General features: G+C 47.7%; 1 protein-coding gene across 1 annotated transcript; it reads right to left on the bottom strand.

Annotated features, from left to right (window-relative positions):
• Positions 1–2,373: 2,373 nt before the first annotated feature.
• RAMP3 (receptor activity modifying protein 3) lies at positions 2,374–26,106 on the bottom strand. The gene is made up of 3 exons (XM_068973223.1): positions 25,999–26,106; positions 6,952–7,084; positions 2,374–3,419 (listed from the first exon to the last, which is right to left on the bottom strand). The coding sequence occupies exons 1-3, from the start codon at positions 26,060–26,062 to the stop codon at positions 3,164–3,166; spliced, it is 453 nt and encodes a 150-aa protein (XP_068829324.1). The 5' UTR covers positions 26,063–26,106; the 3' UTR covers positions 2,374–3,163.
• Positions 26,107–26,561: the final 455 nt, after the last annotated feature.

The raw sequence follows: 26,561 nt of genomic DNA on the forward strand, positions 1-26,561 counted from the left end.
AATGCTCCACATTCTAACCCAGTTAAATCTGAGCTCCTTGGTGGGGTGATTTTAAGGCCAGTCTATGAGGTTCGATCCCTGGGCGGGGAAGATCTCCTGGAGGAGGGCATGGCAACCCACTCTGGTATTCTTGCCTGGAGAATCCCATGGACAGAGGATCCTGGCAGACTACAGTCCGTGGGGTGGCAAAGAGTCGGACACAACCGAAGCAACTGAGCTCACACAGCTCGCACACGCTATGAGGTTTTCTCTGACCCCGTGAGGGCTCTTGTAAGTGTCTCTGTTCCCACTTATCTCTGGTGGGAAATCCAACTGCCTGTGGTTTGACTTGTGCTCTCATGGAGCTGCCAGCGCCCTTTCACGCTCACCTCCAACGTAGAGCTGCCAGTCGCTTGTCACTGCTCACCACCAAAATTCTCCTGTTTCTCGAGAGTTCCCTTAGGCTTGGACTTCCCTACACTATCTTCTAAATCAAGTCAGTTCCTATGGAGAGAGCTTCAGAGCTGCCCGTCCTTACAGTTGCCTCTGCCCTTGGGAAGATCTCTGACCCACTCTCCTGGAGCTGGGGTTGTGGACAGTAGCGTAACACCCTCACTTTATGAACAGCATATTGGGTGCGGGCAGCAGCTTCTGGTCTTCTCCACTCGCCTCTCCTGGCAGGAGCCTCCAGTACAGGTGAACTGAAGTGAGAGCAAGCTGAGCCTGGGGTAGAGCTCCCTCTTAACTGTCAGTGAGGTCTGGCCAGGGAGAGGGAGGCCTGACATCTCAGCCGTTCATGCCTGGAATTTAGTCTCTGTAACACAGAGCTCGGAGTGGAGGGGATGAGAAATCCTGGCCCTCCCAGGAAAACACTATATCTAGACTCCTTGTCTAGAAAGTAGAGAGACATGGCACCCCCTTGTACGGAGCTGGGGGAAGAGGGACAGAAATGCACACACATATACACACAAACGTATACACACACATTCCTTGTGTGGTCTGGCACCCAGGACCCTCCATGTCCTAGAAAAACCCATGAATAAGTGAAAATGTGGGGCCAAAGGACTGACAGAGCATACAAATCTGTGACCAGTAGACCAGGCTGGGTGGGAGCGAGGCAGCAAGCCAGGGCTGGACAGGACTAGCCTGAAGGTCAGAGGGCTCAGTGGGCTCAGGGGGTCACTAAAGTTAAACTAAAGTTAGCATAGTGAAGAAAGCATGCTAGAGAGCTAAAAGGGCGGTCAGGCGGCCCAGTGCCAGGCCCACAGTTACGAGGTTCTCCAGTCTTGGTAAGAGTGGGGTCTTCAGCCAAGAAGCATCATTGGATAGCCATGTGCACACAAGAGTAGCCTCTTGGTGCAGCTCTGGGGGCCCGGGCTCTCAGGCGACCTAGGAAGTGAGAATCCCTGGGGCAGGGAAGACACACACAACCTCCAGGGGCTCCCCACACAGGGTGTGGCCAGGGCCAGCAGGGGCTGGGCTGCACTCCCTCCGCAGCTGTAGGGCCCCCAGGGCACCATCTGAGAAGAGAACCAACATTTTAAAGGCTTGAGATGGTCTGAAACCCAAAAGCACTGCGCCTCCGGGCCTCCACAGGTTATCTCATCAGCAGTCGGCCAGTTCACAGATGACCAGCAGAGACCTGCATGGTGGGCAATGCTCCAGAGGCACTGTGGATACACGTTGAGATCACAGCCTCTGTTCCTCAGCTGAAGCTGCCTCAGGAACCGGAAGTGCCAGGAGATTCCCATCCCGTCCCTGCACCTGTGGGCATCTGCACCCGTGGGCACCTGCAGGGAACCAGCAGCCTCAGGGGACCCCCAGCACCTCTGGGTAGGAAGAGGAGTAAGGCCTCTGAAGGACATAAGGACTGCCCTGCTAGGTTCCCTCCACATCCACTCACAGCCAAGACCCCACTTCTGGGCCCCAGCAAGACGGTGCTGAAGTAAACCGCCCATATTCGAAAGCATCAACTACGGAACTGGAACGCCGCCGGGGACCAGAGAGAGGCTTGCAGACAAAGCGCCTCCACCAGCTGCTCCCAGGTCCCCAGGACCAGGCGGGGGTCCTAGCAAGCCCGAGGCAATCTCGAAATGCCAGAAAGATGAAGTCTCCCCTCCTTCCTCAAAGCGCAGGGAGCCAGTGGGAAGCACAAAACCTCTGAGAGCTGGATAGCAGATCCCTCCCACCTGCCCACACTCCCCTGGTTTGAGGCTCTTTGCTGCTCTGACCTCTGACCTCCTGGAGCCTCAGTCACTCCCTGTCTGTAAAATGGGCCTGGGGGACTTGCCAGTTCTAAGAGGCCGGGCAGAGACACTGTGAATTCCCTGAAATAAAACTGGAAACCTCAGAAGCAGCATGTCTCTTTACTCACAGAAAGCACAGGCACAGCAGACAGAGCTCAGCCAGTAGAGGGCACAAGGCCCCTACCCTGAGGCCGTGCTCTTAGAGGGGCACATTACCAAGGAGGCCCACACCAGCTGCAGGTCGCAAGCTATCCTGTGGCTCCTTGGAGCTCCCAGTTCAATTCTGTCTTCCAGATTCTCTCTAAGTGGGCTCCCCATCAAGAGGACCCAAGGCCTGCAAAGCGAGGACCCACAAAACACTTTACTGCCCCACCCCCAGCCAGGTGGGAATGAAAGAAAGTGAAGTTGCTCAGTCATGTCCGACTCTTTGCGACCGCCTGGACTGAAGCCTACCAGGCTCCTCCATCCATGGAATTTTCCAGGCAAGAGTACTGGAGTGGGGTGGGAATAGGCACACCTTTTCAGAGCAGAGACACTGTGGTAGGGCCAAGGCTGGGGGTGGTGTCAGAGAAGGAGGTGGGGCCAGGACTAGGGGTGGAGTCAGAGTAGGAGGTGGGGCCAGGATCAGGGGTGGGACCAGGACCAGGGGTGGGGTCAGAGTGGGAGATGGGGTCAGGGGTAGAGCCAGTTAGGAGGCGGGGTCAAGGTCAGGCCAGGGCAGGGCCCTAAGGGACTTCGTACTGGGAACACCAGAGGCCCCAGCCCATCCTGGGACAGCGCAGGTGAAGCAGCACAAGCTCCAGCCACAGCACTTTTTCTCTATCACCAGCCCAAGACCGCCGGGGCAAGGTTCAGGGGCAGCTGAAGCACCAGCTCAATCAGCCCTGCAGAACTTTCTTCCATCTCTCCAGGCATGGCCCCTCGGGCTCACCAGGCCCTCACAACACCTGTTCGGTGTGTTTGCTGCGCCACACCACCACACCAGTCATGGCGATGGTCAGCAGGACGGGCACGGTGATCAGCGGGATAAGAATTTCGTCTGGGGGGTCCTCCCAGTCTTGCCTGTCCACCGAGCAGTTTTGGAAGAACTGCCTATGGACGCCGGCGATGAAGCTCTCAGCCAAGGGGTTGGGCCAGTAGCAACCCACCACGTTGGTCTCCACCTCCGTGCAGTTGGTAAAGCTCTCGTAGTACCTGTGAAGGCAAGGAGTTTGACCATTCAGCTCCCCCACCACTTCTAACTTTGGCCCTGAGTTACAGGAAAGTGGGGGGCAGTGCTGTGTGGCCACTGGTTCTCAGCATGGCCCCAGGCCACATGGGAAATGTGGCCTCGTGCTACAACCTCTCTTGGGCCTGCTGGTCTGGCAGTATCCATCCCCCGGGCATCCTTGCCCTGAGGTTCTCTTGTGTGGTGGCCCCATACCCTGCAAGAAACTCTGAGGCCATGAGCTCCCCAAAATATACCCCATGCCCCGTCTGCATCTCGTACGTCATCCCTGCCCTCATCATGGTCGTCCACACTGTCACCTCCTCCCTACAAGGAAAGGAACTCCCAACACCCCAGCTCTGGACTCAGCCTCCAGGGTGTCAGCACCCCCAGGTCTTCCTAGAGGACACTCTGAGCCTGGGCTCTTTCTCCAAGGCCAAAGGTCACAGCCCCTTGACCTGCAAGGCCCTTCTCACCTAGGACCACTATATGGGCCTCCCAGGGGAAGAGATCTCTCTGAGGCCAAGAGAAAGCTGCCTCCCAGTCAAGTTAACCTGCCTTCATTAACCTGACTGGGTGGTGCAGGGAGGTGGAGGGGCATCCCACCTGTCCTCCTCTCCGAAGTTACCTTCCTCAGCCCCCACCTGACAGGACACATGGGACCCCCTCTGCCCAGGGTCTTCCTGTCTGTGTTGACCAAACCTGGAAAGTCACTTAGCAAGCCGTGAATGAGGAGCCACGTCCATCAAACAGCAAGGCTCCTGATGGTCCATATAGCCAACCAAGGGTTACCACTGGCAGTCCCCAGAATTCAATCCAAAAGCCCACTGACCGAGGATTACGGGCCTCTGGGGCTGCTGACCTAGACTGGCAGCCATTGTTTAAGATGCTGTGGTCAGAGGGCTGGTTGAATATCTGCCTCAGTGTGCCAGCTCCGACCACTGCCCACCTGGCAAAGTGCTTCACACAGGACAGGTATGGGGCAGGAAGGGGTTCCTGCCTCAGCTCCCCATGGGAGCTAGGCTTTGCAACCACCCTTCTCCTTCCAGTACTGACCCAGGAAGGGTGGCATGAGCAACAGGAAGAATCCGCTTCCTGCAGGAGCTTCCTGTACACAACCTCCTCTCTGCCTGAAAAGGCAGGGGAAAACAGGGCAGCGGATCCACTCAGCCAGACCTTTCACCACTCCTCCTGGTGGTCCTGGGGCAAGTGGTTTCCCAGCCCAAACATTTGGCTGGTTGGTCAGGCACACATCTGCCCGCACCCCTCAGGTAATGCAGGCAAGCAAGAGCCACACAAGGCAAAAGAAAGCAGGAAACAAAGGCTACAGCCTGGAATCCATGTGCAGACCCATGATGTGGTCCTTGGGATGGGTCCAGGCTCTGGGTTGCCTCACTAACCAGGTCCTCAGGCAAACCATCACCCCCAAGACCCACCCCTCCCACTGGGCCCCATCAGTGGCCTGCCACCCCAGAGCTTCTAACCCAACACCCTGCAGAGCCCCCACCCGCCCCAGAGCTCAGTGCAACTGAGACAAGGTACAAGGAGCAGGACGTGGAGGGTGATTTGAGGCCCATGTGACCCCCGTGCACAGAAAACAGTACAAGGTAGCAGCTTAGGGCTCAGGATGTCAAACCGATATCTTCCAATCTCAGCTTGGCTGACCATCTTCCTGACTTTGCCCACATTGCTTAGCCTCCCTGAGCCTCAGTTTCTCCACCTGTAAATAGGATTCATAATTCTCAGCCAATAAGGTAATGGGCCCTATTAGGTGAAAGCCCCCACCTTGGTGAAAAGACCAAATTAGGTGCTGTTGAGTACACTTCTGGTAAGTGCCTGGCACATAGTAGGTTCTCAGTGAGGTCATGGGTGAGTCCCAAAGGCTAGGGCTTGGGCAGAGCTGAGACCTACAGGGCCATGTGCAGACTGCCCACGCTTGCTGCTTCTCAAGATCACTGGGAACTGACTCCTTATTGTGACAGAAAATGTTGTTACAATAAAAGACAGCAAAGGTCAGGCACTGAGGCACAAGGCAACAGTTGCAGAAGCCAACACCCACAGCCCAGCACCCCGCATTCCCAGGGCTGGGGAGGCAGATGAGGCAGGGATGCACACCTTTCCACACACAGTCCCAGGTGCTGTTAACTCATCAGCCTGCGTTCAACCTGGAGATAAAATCAAGGTGTTCTTCCCAAGGAAGCTGCCATTTGTGTGACATCACAGAACCAGGGTCACAACAAGCTCGGTTCTTCCCAAGCGACTCTGGTCACCCTGGGGCCTTTCCACACCCTCCCTTCAGTCTGTCTCCCAGAACACCCTCCCTGCAGCCCCTGAGGGTGCTCTCACAATGAGCAAAAACGCAGCCATGGTCCAGAGGGGAAAGTTGGGATGTGGAACCCAGAAGACAGGCAAACTGCCCCTGGCAGGTTCCCTCTTCCACGAGCAAACTTTTCCCTAGTCCAGTAGACATCGGCCCCTCTCTCCTCCAAGACCCCTTCCTGGCTGACCCCTCTACTGTCCTCCAGCCCTGGGGCTGGATGTCTGTTTGATCTCACTGAGGCTTTAGCAGGTGACAGAAGCCCAGGACAGGAAACTCACACCTCCTCCCTAAACCTCCACCCCTGTGTGTCCATTCTGGGCTTGGTGTTCAGGTCAGGTTCCAAGGACAATAAGAAGCCTGGCCAAGGCCCTTCCTGAACACCCCCTTCCCCTTTCCCAGCAGACACAGAAATTTTGTTCCATTTGGTTCAGTGAACAGCTATGTGTGGAGTCCATAAGGGGGCTTGGATGTGCCCACAAGGAGCCACTGTCCCCTGGGGAGATGGCCATGGAAGCCCATAGAACAACCACTGGGAACAGACAGCACAGGGGTCAGGGTCTTGGGGTGGAAAGGGCTGGAGCAACTGATAGAAATCCAGGGGTCCCAGGCAGGCATGGCCCACAGGACAGGTTGAATGCAGCAGCCACCAGCACTGTGCCAGGCAGAGACTGCTAAGTGGGAAGTGGGGGGAGGTAGGCACAGGCCATCAGTGATTTCCAAGGAGGTGAAAGGTGTACCTAGACACCTGATGCTGGGTGTGATCACAGGAGATGAAAAATATCTCAGAAGCTTCTAGAAAGCAGGGCCCTCTGTGGTGGGGCCCTCACCACACCAGGTAGAAACCAGTGGGACTCAGTTTCTCTGTGGTCCAATGATCCTGACTACTGACCCAGCCCTGGCTGGTGCTGTGAGGAAAACCCAAAAGGACAACTCCACCCAGCACGGACCGTGAAGAGAGGCAGGCACCCCAGGGCAGGACACCAACCGCATTCGGGAAGGGGAGTGGGTGTCAGGGGTTCCCAGAGAAATGACCACATTCAGAAGAGTGGGGGACGTACAACCTGGAATGTTCAATGTGGAGCAGCCAGTGTGGTCAGTGAGGGGAGTGAGGGGCTGGGAGGCTTGGAATGAACCTCGGAACTTGGGAAGCACAGGCGCTGTGGGCAGGGCAAGTGCAGGGCACGGGCAGGGACACTCACACGATGAACTCCGAGAGGTTGCACCATTTCCAGACCTCTACCTTCATCATCTTTTCGGCGAAGGTCTTGCCACAGCGGGGCAGCATGGCCAACATACGCTTCTCATTGCAGCCACCCACCGGGGGAGACTCCCCTAGAGAGGAGAGAGTTGTGAGTATCACTAGGAAGGCTAGGTGCTGTCATGACCCTTGAAGGCTCATGCTGATGCCCCTCAAGGTCAGCTGGGGTCTTCTTCCATCATCTTGGCCTCCATGTAACTCAAGAAGGTTGAAGCCAGTGCAGACAGAGGAACCCACGTTGAGGTCACCAAGACAGGACCCAGAAGGGTCACAGAAAGAAGTCCTCTAGTGAGGCATGGGAAGAAGCAGGCAAGGGAGGGCAGCATGCAGAGAGATTGGGGTCTTGGGAGTGGAGAGGCTGAGGGAAGATGGGTTCCAGTGGGATAAAATATAGGAGAGGACTTCACTGGTGGTCCAGTAGTTAAGAATCTACCTGCCAATGCAGGGGACATGGGTTCAATCTCTGGTCTGGGAAGATCCACATGTCATGGGGGCAAAAAAGTCCATACACCACAACTACTGAAGCCCAAGCACCTAGAGCCCACGGTCTGCAACAAGGGAAGCCAGTGCAATGAGAAGCCCGCATGTCGCAACTAGAGAGTGGTTCTCATTGCTCTCTGCAACTAGAGAAATCCTGCACGAAGCAACAAAGACCCAACATAGCCAAAAATAAATAAATAAAATATTTAAATAGAATAAATATACAGGAGAAAGTCACTGTGTATAAGATGAAGTCTTCTTATATGACACCAAAAATACAAACAAAAGAAAAACATAGAAATTGAACTACATCAAATTTTTAGACTTTTGTGCTTCAAAAGATACCATCGAAAGAGTGAAGACATCCCACAGAATGAAAGCAAATATATGAAAATCATATCTCTGATACAGGGTTTGTATCTAAAATATATAAAGAACTCATGACTATTAAACAAGAGCAATGACTCATTTAAAAATAGGCAAAAGGGGAATTCCCTGGTGGTCCAGTGGTTAGGACTCAGTGCTTTCCCTGCCAGGACCTGGGTTCAATCCCTGGTTGGGGAACTAAGATCCCACAAGTCATGTGGCACTGCCAAGGGTCGGGGGGAAAGGAATGAAAGGTTTGGAAGGTTCTTGTTCTATACATGAATTGATATAATATCACTTAGACTGTGATAAGTTAAAGATACATACTACAAATCCTAAAGCAACCACTACAGTAATCAAAAAATAATAATAATTACTGCCAATTAGTGAAGGGGAAGAAGGAGAAATTAAAAAGTAGAAAAAAATACAAAATCTAAAAGAAAGCAGAAAAAGAGAGAAGTGGGGGCAAGAACTGATAGTACCATGGTAGATTTAAAATTAACCATATCAATAAATTATCACATTGAAAGTAAATAGTCTTAGCACCTCAATAAAGAAATAAAAATTGTTGGGACTTTCTTGGTGGTCCAGTGGTTAAGACTCCAAGCTTTGACTGCAGGGGCACAGGTTCGACCCCTAGTCACGGAGCTAAGATCCTACATGCCACATGGCATACCCAAAATTCAGAAAATGAAGCAAGGATTATCTGATGAAATCAAAAGGCAAAATCCAAAATCCAATCACAGGCTATTTATACGTACCCTACCTTAAAATGACTCAAGAAGATTCAGGGTAAAAGGTGGGGAACAATATGCTATGCAACCACTAATCAAAAGAAAGCTGGAGTGGCTACATTAATACTGGACAAAGTATATTTCAGAGCCAAGAGTATCACCAGAGTCTTTCCATAATAATTAAAGACTCAATTCATTAACAGTAGTTGGGTGAAAGGGGAAGGAGTGATGTTGGAGGCTGGACCCAAAGGTAGTCTAGTGCAGGTGTACAGGCCTTCCCAGTTTATTTAAAGCCTAACAGAAGGCAGAGGTGGGTTTTCAAACTCCACACTCCCCTGCTGAGCCCACCCTGAGCCTCAGAACATTCACATCGTGGGGTCCCAGGTAGGCAGCAGCCAAGCCAGAAGCTGACACCCCTCAAAGAGGAGCCTTGCCATCTCTGCAGGAAGAGGGTGCCCTTCTGAAGTTAACCACAACCACTAGATGCCCAGCCCCACTCCCTTGGAGTCACTGGTTTGCTGTGTGACTCTGGACAGACCCTTCACCCTGCTGGGCCTATGTCTTCTCCTTTGTGAAAGGGAATGGTACTGATTTTGGGTGTTTTCACTAGTTAATAGTCATGCATCTCTTTCAACTTGTCTCCATCTGGCCACAGCTGCCCCACCCACACACCACTTGGCCTGGACCCCCAGCCACCTAGCCCCCTTCCCAGGCTGCAGCAGGTCTGGTTTATGTGCTCCCAGGCTGTCGATCCAGTTCTATTTTAACACAGCTCTCAATTCTGAAGTCCTTGATGGAAACAATCTATTGTAATACAATTCTTCTGAAGGCAGAACAAAGCCATTCCCCTCTGAGGCTGGTGCAGACCACCGTACCTGAACCCACCTGGGCATCTCTGTGGCTGGGGGCCTCCCTCCCAGCCCCTCTCAGCACTGAGTCTCTCAGGATGACCATGTGAGGTAGAACAAAGGTGTCTGACTTGGCTGCATACCCACACTCCCTGAGGCCACAGCCCTGGCCCATGGCAAGGGTGACTCCGAGATTGGGACCAAAGATTCATATTTTCATATTTGTTAAAAAAAAAAAAACACCCCTGCATGATTCCAATGTACTGCCAGAGCTGCAAACAAGTAGGGAAAGCAATGCTTGCTCACAATTACGTGCACACAGGCACGGAGATCTTGTGCAATGAAGATTCTGAGCCAGTAGGCCTGCAGCACCAAGATGCTAATCTCTGACAAGTTCCAGGTGCTGAGAGGCCCTGCCCACACTGCAGAGTTAAGAGACAGACAATGGGAGAGCTGAGGAGTCGGAGGTCGTCAAAAAGCCCCACATGTTTACCACGACTCTCTTCCAGCCCAGATGCACTCACTCTCTACTCTGAGCCCCAGTTTCCCCTTCTGGAAATGAACGCTGGCCTGGCTGCCCCTTGCCAGGCTTCCCTCAGCTTCAGTACTGACCAATGTCTGCTGAGTGCCCTGTCCTAAGTGTGGTCCAACTCGCTGAGCCCCGCAACAGCCCAAAAAGACAGGGTCACTGTGACCACTTGCTCAGTAACAGGGTGGGGGGCCAAACCCACATGCAGCCCTGGGTCCAGGCCGTGCAGGGGGGCACAGGCTCTCGAGCTGTGTGGAGGCAGCTGAGAAGGCCACCTGTGCTCCATTTCCCCCCACCCCCCAAGCCACCCTGTTGCACAGGCACTTTTTCCTTTCAGCTCATTGACAGGCACCCCAACACAGGCTCCAGTCCACTTAATGTCCTCCACATCCAGCCGTGTGCCCATTCCTGGGTCTGGCTGATAGTCTCTGCAGGAACCTACATGGGTCTCCTGAGTGCCACCCTCCACCCGTGGGCATGAGCCAGGCAGCTCTCATCCCGTGGTTTGCCTCTACTGGTACTGCCACTCCTCCCAGGTGCAGCCCAACTAGACCTGGCCATCTAGACCCCCTGGACCACCATCAAAACCCAACTGGACCTGGATCCATGGACCTGGATGATCTGGACGTTAATCCTCTGGGCCTGGACCCCTGGGCCTGGAACATCTGGACACCCTCAGCCTAACCCAGCCACCACCTGTCAGATCACTGAGACCCAGTTCAGTGCTTCCTCCTCCTCCATCTCATTCTCCTCCTTCCCCCTGCACATCCTCCCTCTTGGAACTCCTTCCTCCTCTCCCTTCCTCCTTCCTCATAGACCAAAATCTCCATATGTCCCAGAATCGCCACACACCAACATGGCAGAGGCCTGGCCAGAGCAGGTTGAGGATGTGCCATCAAGGACCACGTGACATCCTGAGGCGAGTTTCACGGGATAACTTCTCCTGCCCATGGCGGGAGTGGGCAGTGTGGTATGAGGATGCACAGGACAGGCACCATGGGACACCTGTAAGTGACCTCCATGAGGGGATGGAGGGACAGTTAAGTAGAGCACCATTTCTGATGCACAGGCTTAAGGAACTCCCAGCAAAACCCAACAATCCATCCAGTGTTATAAGACTGAGGTAAAGTTTCTGGTACCGGAATGGGAGGTGGCGAGGTATCTGTCTAAAGTCCAACACCAAGGAGAGAAGAGGGATGTGGGGCTGGGCTCAGTGGTACCAAGACTGGGACTTGGAAGTAAAACTTTCCTCTTTGGTGAGCTTGAGGTTTGCCTGTGAGAAGACAAGTGAGATTTACAAGTCCCTGGATGAAACACTTGGAAAGTCTTTAAATGCCAGAATTGACTGCCATTTCAAAGAAAATAAGATAGATGGTTTTGGAAAGTTCATGCTGTTTCTTCATTGAATTTTAGAGATCAAGTCCTGAGCCTCTGGAGTAGGAGCACTGATTCCAAGACCCTAGACTACCAGAGAACTAACCCTAGGAAGTATCAGATAGTGAGAACTCACACAAAGGAAACCACTTAAATATAAGACCCACATCACCCAACCACCAGTAGCACCAAGTGCAGGATGCCTCATCTAAACAAACAAAGCAAAAATACAAACCCAGTCATTGGCAGACAGGATTACCACTTCACTCAGCCTTGCCCATCAGAGGAAAAACAAACAAACAAACAAAAACTCAGCACAAATCTCTCCTTATACAAGCTCACACAAACCACTGGACCAACCTTGGGAGGGCAGAAACCAAAAGGAAGAAAGAATTCAGCCCTGCAGCCTGGAAAATGGAGACCTCAAACACAATAATTTTTTTTTTTTAATAATGAAAAGGCAGAGAAATACGACACAAATGAAGGAATAAACTAGAAACACTGAAGTCCAAATAAATGAAGAGGAACTAGGCAAACTCCCTGAAAAAGCATTCAGGGTAATGATAGTAAAGATGATCAAAAACCTTGAAAACAAAATGGAGAAAATGCAAGAATCAATTAACAAAGACCCAGAAGAATTAAAGAATAAACACACAGAGACAACACAATTACTGAAATTAAAAATACTCTAGAAGGAATTAATAGCAGAGTATCTGAAACAGAAGAATGAATCAGAGAGCTGGAAGATAAAATGGTGGAAATAACTTCTGAAGAGCAGAATAAAGTAAAAAGGATGAAAAGAACTGAGGCTAGTCTCAAAGACATTTGAGACAATATCAAAAGCACCAACATTCGTATTATAGGGGTCCCAGAAGAAGAAGAGAAAAAGAAAGGGTATGAGAAGTTTTTTGAAGAGATTATAGTTGAAATTTTCCCCAACATGGAAAAAGAAATAGTCAATCAAGTCCAAGAGGCACAAAGAGTCCCATACAGGATAAATCCAATGAGAAGCATGCCAAGACACATACTAATCAAACTAACAAAAACTAAACACAAAGAATGAATATTAAAAGCAGCAAGGGAAAAGCAACAAGTAACATACAAGGGAAATCCCATATTCTTAACAGCTGATCTTTCAGCAGAAACTCTGCAAGCCAGAAGGGTATATTTAAAGCACTGAAAGGGAAAAATCTACAACCAAGATTACTGTACCTGGCAAGGATCTCATTTAAAATTGATGGAGAAATAAAAGCTTTTCAGACAAGCAAAAGTGAAGAGAATTCAGTACCATCAAACCAGCTTTACAATAAATGTTAAAGGGACTTATATAGTAAAGAAATACAAGAGAAGAAAAAAGATTTACAAAATCAATCCCAAACAATTAAGAAAATGGAGGTAGGAACATATATATCAATAACTACTTTAAATGTAAACGGATTAAATGCTCCAACCAAAAGGCACAAACTGGCTGAATGTAAGCAAAAACAAGACCCATATACATGATGTCTCCAAGAAACCCACTTCATATAGACTGAAAGTGAAAGGACAGGAAAATATATTCCATGGGAATATATTCAATGGGAAGCAAAAGAAAGCTGGAGTTGCTGCTGCTGCTGCTGCTAAGTTTCTTCAGTCGTGCCAGACTCTGTGTGACCCCATAGACAGCAGCCCACCAGGCTCCCCCGTCCCTGGGATTCTCAAGGCAAGAACACTGGATTGAGTTGCTATTTCCTTCTCCAATGCGTGAAAGTGAAGTCGCTCAGTTGTGTCCAACTCTTAGCGACCCCATGGACTGCAGCCTACGAGGTTCTTGCATCCATGAGATTTTCCAGGCAAGAGTACTAGAGTGGGGTGCTATTGCCTTCTCTGAAAGCTGGAGTAGTAATCCTCACATCAGACAAAATAGACCTTAAAATAAAGAATATTACAAAAGATAAGGAAGGACACTACACAATGAATAAGGGATCAATCCAAGAGGAAGACATAACAGTTGTAAATATCTCTGCACCCAACATAGAAGCACCTCAATAAGACAAACACCAACAGACATAAAAGGATAAATTGACAGTAACACAATAATAGTAGGAGAATTTAACAACCCCACTCACACCAATGGACAAATCATCAAAACAGAAAATTAACAAGGAAACACAGGTCTTAAATGATGCATTAGATGAGATGGATCTTATTGATATCTTCAGGACATTCCACCCAAATGCAGAAGAATACACCTTCTTCTCAAGTCCACATGGAACATTCTCCAGGATAGACCACATCTTGGGTCACAAATCAAACCTCAGTAAATTTAAGAAAATTGAAATCATATCAAGCACCTTCTCTGACTACAACACTATGAGACTGGATATCAATTACAAGAAAAAAAACTGTAAGAAACACAAACACATGGAGATTAAACAACACATTTCTAAATAACCAACAAGTTACTGAAGAAATCTAAAGGGAAACCAAAAAATCTCTAGAAATAAATGACAATGAAGACATGACAACTCAAAATCTATGGGATGCAGCAAAAGCAGTTCTAAGAGGGAAGTTTATAGCAATACAGTCCTACCTCAAGAAACACGAAAAACATTGACTAGACAGCCTAACTTTACACCTAAAACAACTGGAAAAAGAGGAACAAAAAACCCCAAACTTAGTAGCAGGAAAGAAGTCATAAAGATTCGAGTAGAAATAAATGAAAAAGAAATGAAAGAAACAATAGTAAAGATTAATAAAACTAAAAGCTGGCTCTTTGAGAAGATAAACAAAACTGACAAACCTTTAGCCAGACCTATCAATAAAACAAGAGAAGAATCAAATCAACAAAATTAGAAATGAAAAAGGAGAGGTTACAATGGACAATGCAGAAATACAAAGGATTAGAAGAGACTATTATGAACAACTATAGGGCAATAAAATGGATAACCTGGAAGAAATAAACAGATTCTTAGAAAAGTTCAATCTTCCAAGACTGAACCAGGAAGGAATAGAAATTATGAACAACCCAATTACAACCACTGAAATTGAAGCTGTGATCAAAAACCTCCCAAAAAACAAAAGCCCAGGACCAGATGGCTTCACAGGAGAATTCTATCAGTTAGAGAAGAGCTAATGCCTATCCTCGTAAAACTCTTTCAAAAAATTGCAGAGGAAGGAACACTTCCAAACTCATTCTGTGAGGCCACCATCACCCTGATACCAAAACCAGACAAAGACAACACACAAAAAAGAAAACTACAGGCCAATATCACTGATGAATCTAGATGCAAAAATCCTCAACAAAATTTTAGCAAACAGAATTCAGCAACACATCAGAAAGCTCATACACCATGATCAAGTTAGGTTTATTCCAGGAATGCGAGGAGTCTTCAATATATGAAAATCAATCAATGTGATACACCATATTAACAAACTGAAAGATAAAAATCATATGATAATCTCAATAGATGCAGAAAAAGCCTTTGACAAAACTCAGCACCCATTTATAATTAAAACTCTTCAAAAAACGGCCATAGAAGGAACCTACCTCAACATAGTAAAGGCCACATATGATAAGCCTATAGCAAACATTCTCAATGGTGAAAAACTGACAGCATTCCCCCTAAGATCAGGAACAAGACAAGGTTGTCCACTTTCACCACTATTATTCAACATAGTTCTGGAAATCCTAGCTATAGCAATCAGAGAAGAGAGAGAAATAAAAGGAATTCATATTGGAAAAGAAGAAGTAAAGCTCTCACTCTTTGCAGATGACATGATACTGTACATAGAAAACCCTAAAGACAGTATCAGAAAATTACTAGAGCTAATCAGTGAATTTAGCAAAGTTACAGGATACAAAATCAATACACAGAAATCACTTGCATTTCTATATACTAATAATGAAAAATCAGAAAGAGAAATTAAGAAATCAATCCCATTCACCACTGGAACAAAAAGGATTAAATATCTAGGAATAAACTTACCTAAGGAGACGAACTGTACACAGAAAATTATGACACTAATGAAAGAAATCAAAGATGACATAAACAGATGGAGAGATAGTCCATGTTCCCAGGTAGGAAGAATTAATATTGTGAAAATGACTATACTACCAAATGCAATCTACCAGATTCAGTGCAATCCCTATCAAATTACCAATGGCATTTTTCACAGAAATAGAACAAAAATTTCACAATTCACATGGAAACACAAACGATCCCAAATAGCCAAAGCAGTCTTGAGAAAGAAGAATGGAGCTGAAGAAATCAACCTTCCTGACTTCAAATTACACTACAAAGCTACAGTCATCAAGACAGTATGGTACTGGCACAAAAACAGAAATATAGATCAATGGAATAAGATAGAAAGCCCAGAGATAAACCCATGTACCTATGGGTACCTTATTTTTTATAAAGGAGGCAAGAATATACAATGGGGCAAAGACAGCCTCTTCAATAAATGGTGATGGGAAACCTGGACAGCTACATGTAAAAGAATGACATTAGAACACTTCCTAATACCGTACACAAAGATAAACTCAAAATGGATTAAAGACTTAAACGTAAGACCATAAACTATAAAACTCTTAGAGGAAAACATAGGCAGAACTCTTGATGACATAAATCAAAGCAAGATCCTCTATGGCCCACCTCCTAGAGTAACAGAAACAAAAACAAAACCAAATAAGTGGGACCTGATTCAACTTAAAAGCTTTTGCACAGCAAAGGAAACTATAAGCAAGGTGAAAAGACAACCCTCAGAAAATAATAGCAAATGAAACAACTGACAAAGGATTAATTTCCAAAATATACAAGTAGCTCATACCACTCAATGCCAGAAAACAAACAACCCAATCAAAAAATGGGGAAAAGACTTAAACACACATTTCTCCAAAGAAGACATACAGATGGCTAACAAACACATGAAAAGATGCTCAACATCGCTCATTATTAGAGAAATGCAAATCAAAACTACAATGAGATATCACCTCACACCAGTCAAAATGGCCATCATCGAAAAGTCTACAAACAATAAATGCTGGAGAGGGTATGGAGAAAAGGGAACACTCTTGCACTTTCGGTGGAATGTAAATTGATACAGCCACTATGGAAGACAGTATGGAGATTCCTTAAAAAAAACTAGGAATAAAATCATCATATGACCCAGCAATCCCACTCCTAGGCATATTATACCCTGCCTCTGCGAAGTTACTTCAGTCGTGTCCAACTCCGTGTGACCCCATAGTCAGTAGCCCACCAGGCTCCCCCATCCCTGGGATTCTCCAGGCAAGAATACTGGAGTGGGTTGCCATTTCCCTCTCCAATGCATGAAAGTGAAAAGTGAAAGTGAAGTGAAGTTGCTCAGTCATGTCCAACTCTTAGCGACCCCATGGACCACAGCCTACCAGGCTCCTCCATCCATGGGATTTTCCAGGCAAGAGTACTGGAGTGGGTTGCCATTTCCCTCTCCAATGCATGAACGTGAAAAGTGAAAGTGAAGTGAAGTTGCTCAGTCATGTCCAACTCTTAGCGACCCCATGGACCACAGCCTACCAGGCTCCTCCATCCATGGGATTTTCCAGGCAAGAGTACTGGAGTGGGGTGCCATTATACCCTGAGGAAACCAAAATTGAAAAAGACTCATGTATCCCATTGTTCACTGCAGGACTATTTACAATAGCTAGAACATGGAAGCAACCTAAATGTTCATCAACAGATGAGTGGATAAAGAAGTTGTGGTACATATACACAATGGAATATTACTCAGCCATAGAAGGGAATGCATTTGAGTCAGTTCTGATGAGGTGGATGAACCTAGAATCTATTATATAGAATGAAGTGAGTCAGAAAGAGAAAGATAAATATTGTATTCTAACACATATATATGGAATCTAGAAGAATGGTACTGAAGAATTTATTTACAGGGCAGCAGTGGAGAAACAGACATAGAAAATAGACTTATGGACATGGGGAGAGGGGAGGAGAGATTGAGATGTACAGAAAAAGTAACATGGAAACTTATATTACCATATATAAAATAAATAGCCAACGGGAATTTGCTGTGTGTTTCGGGAAACTCAAACAGGGGCTCCGTATCAACTTAGAGCAGTGGGATGGGGAGGGAGATGGGAGGGAGGTTCAAAAGGGCGAGGACATATGTATACCTATGGCTGTTTCATGTTTGACAGAAAACAACAAAATTCTGTAAAGCAATTATCCTTCAATAAAACAACAGATTAAAAACAAAGAAAAAGAGAGGTAAAGATGCAGATTCCTGACAACACCAAAAAGGTAGATGGTTGCCACCCACTCAGGCAACCAGCTGCATTAGAAAAGGTCTCAGAAATTAACTTGGAATAGAAAACCATTTCAGTGGTTCCACCAGGGAAACAAAGAAAAAGCAGGACTGTGTTTCTTTTGTCTAGGGGACTTTCAGACTCTGGGAAATGACAAACAGCCAAACAGATGCATTTCGGAAAGAAAAGGCTTTTACGGCCAGTCATTTGGAAATGAAAAACAGGAGCTCTCATTCTCCTCCAGTGCAAACAAACAGCAAGCACACCATGGCCTCCTCGGTGGGCTCAGCAGTGACGGGCCACAGCCAGTATGGTTCTGGGACACTGTGGGGTCTGGAAGGTTCTGCCCTCAGCCCCTGTGGTCTGGCGAGTTCCCTCCCCATCCTGGACCTCAATTTCCATATACTGACGTCAGAGGACCTCCAAAACACCTCTGAGCCAAGCACCTCCTTGCAGTCACTGGGGTACCTGATATCCAGCACTGCACCTGGGCCCACTTGAGTGCACAGAATCCAATGCGACAGGAGATGGCCCGACAGCAGGACATTACTCCCACCAGTGACAAACCCAGTGACAGTGCCATGTTTATACACAGACACACTGGCACTGGCACTCTGTGTGGTGGTGCTGTAAGTGAGCCCCTGGGAGCCACAGATGCTAGCAAACTCAAGTGTTCACAGAATGTGTGCCAGGCAATGGCAGGAGCTTCCCATACATGCAACTCCACACTCCTAGGTCCCCACACAGGTTATGGGGACTGAACTCACTGAATCCGGCTGGCAGTCACACGCATGCGTGCGTGCTCAGTCGCTTCAGTCGTGTCTGACTCTTTGGGATCCCATGGACTGCAGCCCTCCAGGCTCCTCTGTCCACGGGATTTCCCAGGCAAGGATACTGGAGTGGGTTGCCATGCCCTCCTCCAGAGGATCTTCCCAACCCAGAGATCAAACTCACGTCTCCTGTAGCTGCTGCACTGCAGGCGGATTCTTTACTGCTAAGTCACCAGGGAAGCCCAGCTGGCAGTCACAACAGCCCTTTCTAGGTTGCTAGAGTGGGAAAAGCTGAGACTAAGTGCCGCTAAATGTTTTATGATCATGGGGATCAACTGCTGCAGAGAGAGGCACCCCGGGAGTAATATCCAAACCCAACGGTTGTGTCAAGAGCAAAGCATGAAACTGAGCCAGCAGGCCTTGGGTTAATTAGTAGAACTTCAAGCCAAAAGGAAAAAAAAAGGTGGGGGGCAGGGGAAGGCTTTTTAAATGTAAGTAAGTTTAGGACCCCATGGACTGGTGAGCCATGGCCAACCAGGCTCCTCTGTCCATATAATTCTCCAGACGAGAATACTGGAGTGGGTTGCCATTCTCTTCTCGAGGGGATCTTCCCAACCCAGGGATTGAACCCAGGTCTCCTACACTTCAGGCAGACTCCCTACTGTCTGAGTCACCAGGAAGCCACATCATAATTGTGTCTTTATCTTTGGATAATATTACCAAAATTAGTCTATAAATTACCAAAATTAATCTATGATCTCTATTTAACTGTCTTAAAGAAAAGTGAGCACTTACAAATCAAACATTTCTAAATACAACAAAAAACTAACCAAAATGAATTTCAGGTTCATGCACTCTGCAGAATATTAAGTATTAAATTAATATCCAGTATTAAGATTTGTTAATTAATACAGATATGTCTTCAGAATCATCAGTACTACATATGATACTTTTCTGGTACAAAGGTTTACTGAAAGTCAGTAAATTCATGTTATATCTATTGAAAAAATTATCAACAAAAAACTGATTTGCCATGATGATATTGTCATAAGTAGTAAAATACAGAAAAATGATATAGAAGTTTTTAGATGAACTCTTTAGAAATGATTATGTTTTAATTATTTTAGATTCTCAGTTCAGTTCAGTCGCTCAGTCGTGTCCGACTCTTTGCGACCCCATGAATCGCAGCACGCCAGGCCTCCCTGTCCATCACCAACTCCTGGAGTTCACTCAGACTCACGTCCATCAAGCCGGTGATGCCATCCAGCCATCTCATCCTCAGTCGTCCCCTTCTCCTCCTGCCCACAATCCCTCCCAGCATCAGAGTCTTTTCCAATGACTCAACCCTTCACATGAGGTGGCCAAAGTACTGGAGTTTCAGCTTCAGCATCATTCCTTCCAAAGAAATCCCAAGGTTGATCTCCTTCAGAATGGACTGGTTGGATCTCCTTGCAGTCCAAGGGACTCTCAAGAGTCTTCTCCAACACCGCAGTTCAAAAGCATCAATTCTTCAGCACTCTGCCTTCTTCACAGTCCAACTCTCACATCCATACATGACCAATGGAAAAACCATAGCCTTGACTAGGTGGACCTTAGTCGGCAAAGTAATGTCTCTGCTTTTGAATATACTATCTAGGTTGGTCATAACTTTTCTTCCAAGGAGTAAACGTCTTTTAATTTCATGGCTGCAATCAACATCTGCAGTGATTTTGGAGCCCCCAAAAATAGTTTCCACTATTTCCGCATCTATTTCCCATGAAGTGATGGGACCGGATGCCATGATCTTCGTTTTCTGAACGTTGAGCTTTAAGCCAACTTTTTCACTCTCCTCTTTCACTTTCATCAAGAGGCTTTTTAGTTCCTCTTCACTTTCTGCCCTAAGGGTGGTGTCATCTGCATATCTGAGGTTATTGATATTTCTCCCAGCAATCTTGATTCCAGCTTGTGTTTCTTCCAATCCAGTGTTTCTCATGATATACTCTGCATATAAGTTAAATAAGCAGGGTGACAATATACAGCTTTGACATACTCCTTTTCCTATTTGGAACCAGTCTGTTGTTCCATGTCCAGTTCTAACTGTTGCTTCCTGACCTGCATACAGATTTCTCAAGAGGCAGGTTAGGTCGTCTGGTATTCCCATCTCTTTCAGAATTTTCCACAGTTTATTGTGATCCACACAGTCAAAGGCTTTGGCATAGTCAATAAAGCAGAAGTAGATGTTTTTCTGGAACTCTCTTGCTTTTTCCATGATGCAGCGGATGTTGGCAATTTGATCTCTGGTTCCTCTGCCTTTTCTAAAACCAGCTTGAACATCAGGGAGTTCACGGTTCACGTATTGCTGATTCTCAGTAACTTGAAATTTAAAGTTTTGCTAAATTAAGTTAAATGATAAAAATTCGTTGAAGGTCTAGGTCATTTTTTTAAGATAAAATACTGGAATATTGATTGCTATACAAGTCTAGCATTCTTTTGTCTTCTTAGGAGAGAAAAAACTAAAGATGTTTGTACCACTTTAAAGAGAGAAATTATGCTACAAAAATGTATGTTTTTAGAGGTTATAGAACATGTTTATAAGTTTGTCAATTAGAAAATGTTAGTATAACAAACAGTTCAATTACTTGCCTTTTGGGTTTTGCTAGAGATTAGGGTTTTTAAGGATGAAAATTACAATAAATATGTAATTAAAACTACTAAAAATAATAGTCAGTTGTGTCCAACTTTGTGGGACCCCATGGACTGTAGCCTGCCAGGCTCCTCCGTCCATGGACTTCTTCAGGCAAGAGTACTAAAGTTAAGTAGCCAGTGGCTAAGACTCCACACTCCCAATGCAGGGGGGCCCAGGTTCAAACCCTGGTCAGGAAACTAGATCCCATATGCTGCAACTAAGCATATGCAGGCTGGAAAAGATCCCGCATGCCGCAACTAAGAGTTTGCATGCCTGACGAAGATCAAAGATCCTGGGTCGCAACTGAGACCTGGCACAGCTAAATAAATAATTTAAAAAAAAAAAAAGAATGGAGATAGTTTTGTTAAAGAAAAAAGAAAAACAATTTTGCCCTAGAGCTCATCGTTTCTAGATGGGAAAAAGATATGGGACAAACTTACGTGAATACAGAAGTCGTGGAGGTTTATGTAAAAGGAATCTTAAGAAAAGTTTTACGCATGGTCAGGATTGAGTAAGATTAAATGGAAGTTAATAAAATAAATGAATTTTATTATCAAAAGTAAACTAATACAAGACTGGAGTTTGGTTTTCTCACTCTGTTAAAAGAGCAATGTTTCCTGGAATATTGAGCTGTTTTTGATAAGAGTTAGGTTTCCTTCTCTAGCTAACTGAGTTCTCCAAATGGCCCCTGAAGCATCTCTGAAAGAAATATTAAACTAATCAAGATTATCTGGTTTATTAAACTTCATGGAGAGCATTAAATGGAAAATTGACCTAGTAAAGTTGTCAGAGTATAACTACTCATGACATGTATCACTGCTTGCTCTACAGTCTACTGCCTGAAGTGCATGTACAACATTTGTGGGACAATCTGATGTGGCTGATAAGATGTGTAACCTATAAAGGGCTTCCCAGGTGGCGCTAGTGGCAAAGAACAGTCTGTCAATGGAGAAGACATAAAAGACATGGGTTCAGTCCCTGGGTGGGAAGATCCCCTGGAGCAGAGCACAGCAACCCACTCTAGTATTCTCGCCCGGAGAATCCCATGGACAGAGAGCCTGGCCAGCAACAGTCCATAGGGTTGCAAAGAGTCAGACACGACTGAGGCAACTTAACACACACACATAACCTATAGAATGTCCCACTGTCAACATACCTCTGTAGTCCTTTTTATGCCTGATTAGTTTTCCTCCAACATGGATAACTAGGCTTTTCATGTAAATGAAAAAAAAAAACTGAAAAAAATTTTTCATTTATATGAAAAAATAACTACTCTGAAAAGTAGGACTAGCACCAAGGCAGAGGATAGACCCAGGGCAAGCAGCAAACATGATCAAGGGACAAATATTTTTATCATCAATGCTTTCTACTGAAAGACTTGCGATCAGAAGGGGAAAACGATAGAAGAAATTTTCACGTATTGAGGTATGTGGAAGTCATTCTGATTTATATGATTTAACTCAAATTTTATGCTAATTTAAAAGGGCTTGTTTGCGGCCTATTTAACACACATTGTAGGGCTTCCCTGGTGGTCCAGTGGCTAAGACTCCATGTTCCCAACGCAAGGGACCTGGGTTCCATCCCTTGTCAGGGAACTAGATCCCACAAGTCGCAGCTCAAGTTCACATGCCACAGCTAAAAGACTGCATGCTGCAACTAAGACCCAGCACTGCTGAATAAATAGGTAAAAGAAATAAGTATTTTTAAAGGAATTAATGACTGAAAGGTTGTAGACATGGAGTGACAAAAGTAGCAGTTAGGCCTGCAGCAGTCTCAGAATCTTTAGCTCCTCCCTGCAGAACTTAGAGAACACTGTCCAGTGCATATTCCTGAGTTGTCTTACAGATACTAAAACCACCAGGGAGAAAGAGCTAACTGCCTGATGATCAAACTGCACCCATAATACAAGCTGCTCCAATTTGAGCAGTGCTGTTCTGCACATAGCCCCCACCTGCACATCCTTGAAGCTTTCCCTTAAAAGCTCCTGCCCTGGGACTTCCCTGGCAGTCCAATGGTTAAGACCTTGCCTTCCAGGGCAAGGGGTACAGGTTGGGTCCCTGGTCAGGGAGCTAAGATCCCACATGCCTTGAAGCCAAACAACCAAAACATAAAACAGAAGCAATACTGTAACAAATTCAATCAGTTCAGTTCAGTCACTCAGTTGTATTCAACTCTTTGTGACCCCATGGACTGCAGCACGCCAGGCTTCCCTGTCCATCACCAACTCCCAGAGCTTGCTCAAACTCATGTCCATAGAGTCGGTGATGCCATCCAACCATCTCATCCTCTGTTGTCCCCTTCTCCTCCTGCCTTCAATCTTTCCCAGCATCAGGGTCTTTTCAAATGAGTCAGGTCTTCACATCAGGTGGCCAAAATATTGGAGCTTCAACTTCAGCATCATTCCTTCCAATGAATATTCAGGACTGATTTCCTTTAGGATTGACTGGTTTGATCTCCTTGCAGTCCAAGGACTCTCAAGAGTCTTCCCCAACACCAGAGTTCAAAAGTCTCAGTTCTTCTGCACTCAACTTTCTTTATGGTCCAACTCTCACATCCATACAAGACTACTGGAAAAACCATAGCTTTGACTAGATGGACCTTTGTTGGCAAAGTAATGTCTCTGCTTTTTAATATGCTGTCTAGGTTGGTCAACAAATTCAATAAAGACTTTTAAGATGGTCCACATTGAAAAAACATAAAATCATTATTAAAAAATTATAAAAGCTCTTGCCCTCTGGTTGGCAACTTGGAGTTGATTTGGGTGATTTGATCTTCCTAGGTTGCTGGCTTCCTGAATAAAGCATTTTTTCCCCCACTAACCCTTGTCTTCAAGACTGATTTTTGAGCATTGAGCAGTCAAACCTGAGTCCAGTTTCAGCCCCAGTCAGTAACAGGCACAGAACCAGAGCCCTAGCTGTGTGGACTTCTGCTGGACCTCATGACCCCAGGGCCCTGCACAGCAGCACCTGCTTCTGAATTAGGGTTTGTAATTCTCAAAGCACCTTCCCTGATGGGTCCTTCAGAGGCTGTCCTCAATGGGCCCTTATGATCACTAGGAACAGCCCCCTTGCTAGCCCAGCTCCCGTACTCATTTGTACCACCCAGAGACAGCTCAGGGATGGCGGGGTGTCAGCATCCAGAGCAGCCCTGGCACCCTCCTTCAAGACACAGCAGCCTCCAGGGCTGTATGGCCCCCGTTCCATGAATGACAAAGCAGTACGAGCCCATGAGCAGGCCTCCCTCTCTGCATCTCCTCGACTCAGTCAGGAGTCAGTTCCTGAGGTCCTTACTCTGATGAGGCCAGTGCTGAACTGTGTCTGCTAAGGGGCTGACCTGGACCTTGACACTGGCTGGGGAGCCTGAGCCCAGGTTCTGTGGGCGAGGGACACCAGGTCCAATGAGACAAGATGAGGCCGCTTCCAGAACCACGCCAGCATGAGCCCAAGGCTATTAACATGGAAGGTTTCTCCACAGGGCCTGCCTTTGGTCCTTCTCAATTCCAGGCTGTAGGCGGGCGAGGACAGCCTCAGTTTCCGTCATAATGAATCAGAGTCTTCTCCCATTACAAGAACCAAAATCTCCATGCAGACGTAGAGAACAGACTTGTGTACACAGCAGGGGAAGAAGAGGATAGGACGAATTGAGATAGTAGCACTGACATATACACTACCATGTGTGAAACAGATAATAAGTGGGAAGCTGCTGTGTAACAGAGGGAGCCCAGCCTGGTGCTCTGTGATGACCTAGAGGGGTGGGGCGGGAGGGGGGTGAGGAAGGGGATATATATGTAATTATGATTGATTCACTTTGTTGCATGGCAGAAACCAGCACATTTTAAAGTAACTATCTTCCAATTAAAAAATTAAAATTAAAAAAAAATCTTCATCCAAGGGTTTTGCATTTGAAGCTTGCTGAAATCCTGTATCAGTGTGCTCCTGATCTCCCGACTTCTGGAAGCCACCAATCACTCTTTCCTCTAACACAAAAATCCAGCTAACCCTAGGGCTCTAACCCCTGAACATTAAATGAAGTCATACTTTATCCACCTCAGACATCACCAGTGGAAAGATAACCTGGAGTTCAAGATGCCAATGGGCCTAAGCAGCTTTTTCCAAATTCCAGGTCATCGAAGCTGACAGTGGCAATGCAAACAAGCCCAATTTTACATCTTCCAGTCAGGGAAACTGAGGCCAGTGAGAACAAGGGAGCATCCCAAAGGACCCAGGGGACAGTGGACCCCCAGGCCAGGGCTTCCCCCTCTCAGAGCTGGCCAGGCTCAGGAAGGCTCTCCCACGGAAGCCCTTCCCAAACACGGGTACCCTATCACTGGTTCTTGGATGATTTCCTTAGAAGGATTTTTCAAAACAAGCATTTCATTCAATCCATTCCCAGTTTGTGAGCAATGTGTCTTCCCAGGAGCCCCGTGTTTTCTCACTGGAGAAGGGGTCTGGGAGGGGAAACCTCAGAAAGTCGCCCTCTGTCCCCACCAGCCAGTTGCTCCAGACACAGGCACACACACTCACACTGAAACACTGTCCCCGGAGGACAGACACGGGAGGGAAGATCTAGCACTCCCACTTCTGGTTTCCTCTCATCCACACCCCTGCGCCGGCTGTGCACCCGGGAGCCCGGGACGTGGAGCACACTGCCTCACAGGGAGGAGGGAGATGGACACGCCCGCCAGTCCCCAGTCCCAGAACAGCGAGGCCGGAGACATCGCAGCAGGGAGGAGCGGGCTCTGGCTGAGCCCGTTGGCCAAGTACAGCCTGCCGGAGACCCTTTGCCCTGCTTCCAAGCCCGGCCCGTCACCATCAGCTGGAGCATCTTGGGGACCGCGCCTCCAGAGCCCGGCGCGCCGGGCTGGCCCAGATCGGTGCTGGCGGATCCCTCGACCCCCCGAGGAGCTTGGGGCGCCCCGGGGCCGGACCCAGCGTCCCCTTACCGCAGAGCAGCAGAAGCAGCAGTAGTGGGAAAAAGTAGGGGGGCCGCAGCGCTCTTGTCCCCATGGCTGGCCAGATGTGACGCGCGGTCCAGCTGTGACGCACAGTCCAGCTGCGGCGCGCGGTGCAGCTGCGTCCCCGCTGGGGGCGCCCGGGGACAGAGCCCAGGCCGGGGAGGGGCCGCAAAGAGCCCGCCCCCAGGAGGTGCCTGCCCCTAGGCTGTGCTCTCCGCCCTCTGGGATGAGCCTCCCTCCCCCCAACAGGTGCCCTCCATCAGGCCGCGCTCCCCCAGGACGTGCTGCCCCTCAGGACGCTCCCATCCCTATGACGAACCCCCCAAGGACGCGTCCTACCCCCCAGGACGTGCCTCCCCTCACTGACCGGTCCTTCCCCCAGGACGCATCCCCTCCCCAGCGCCCTTCCTTCTGCCCTAAGGGTGTGGTCCTAGAAGCCCTGGTGTCCAGCTGGGCTGGGGAGCAGGCTGGGGGGCGGGTGGGAGCCTGGCCGGGAGTGGGGGGACCCAGCAGGTGCACTCACCCTCAATCCAGCCCTCAAAGGAGCCCAG

The sequence above is a fragment of the Capricornis sumatraensis genome, chromosome 5 (assembly GCF_032405125.1).
Source record: "Capricornis sumatraensis isolate serow.1 chromosome 5, serow.2, whole genome shotgun sequence".
NCBI classification, from domain to species: Eukaryota; Metazoa; Chordata; class Mammalia; order Artiodactyla; family Bovidae; genus Capricornis; species Capricornis sumatraensis.

Excerpts from the sequence above, each read along its gene's own strand:
- RAMP3 (XM_068973223.1), bottom strand. The coding sequence starts at position 26,062 with ATGGGGACAAGAGCGCTGCGGCCCCCCTACTTTTTCCCACTACTGCTG. Across the intron at positions 7,085-25,998 it reads GCTGCTTCTGCTGCTCTGCG|GGGAGTCTCCCCCGGTGGGT; the intron begins GTAAGGGGACGC and ends TCTCCTCTCTAG. Across the intron at positions 3,420-6,951 it reads AACCTCTCGGAGTTCATCGT|GTACTACGAGAGCTTTACCA; the intron begins GTGAGTGTCCCT and ends TTGCCTTCACAG.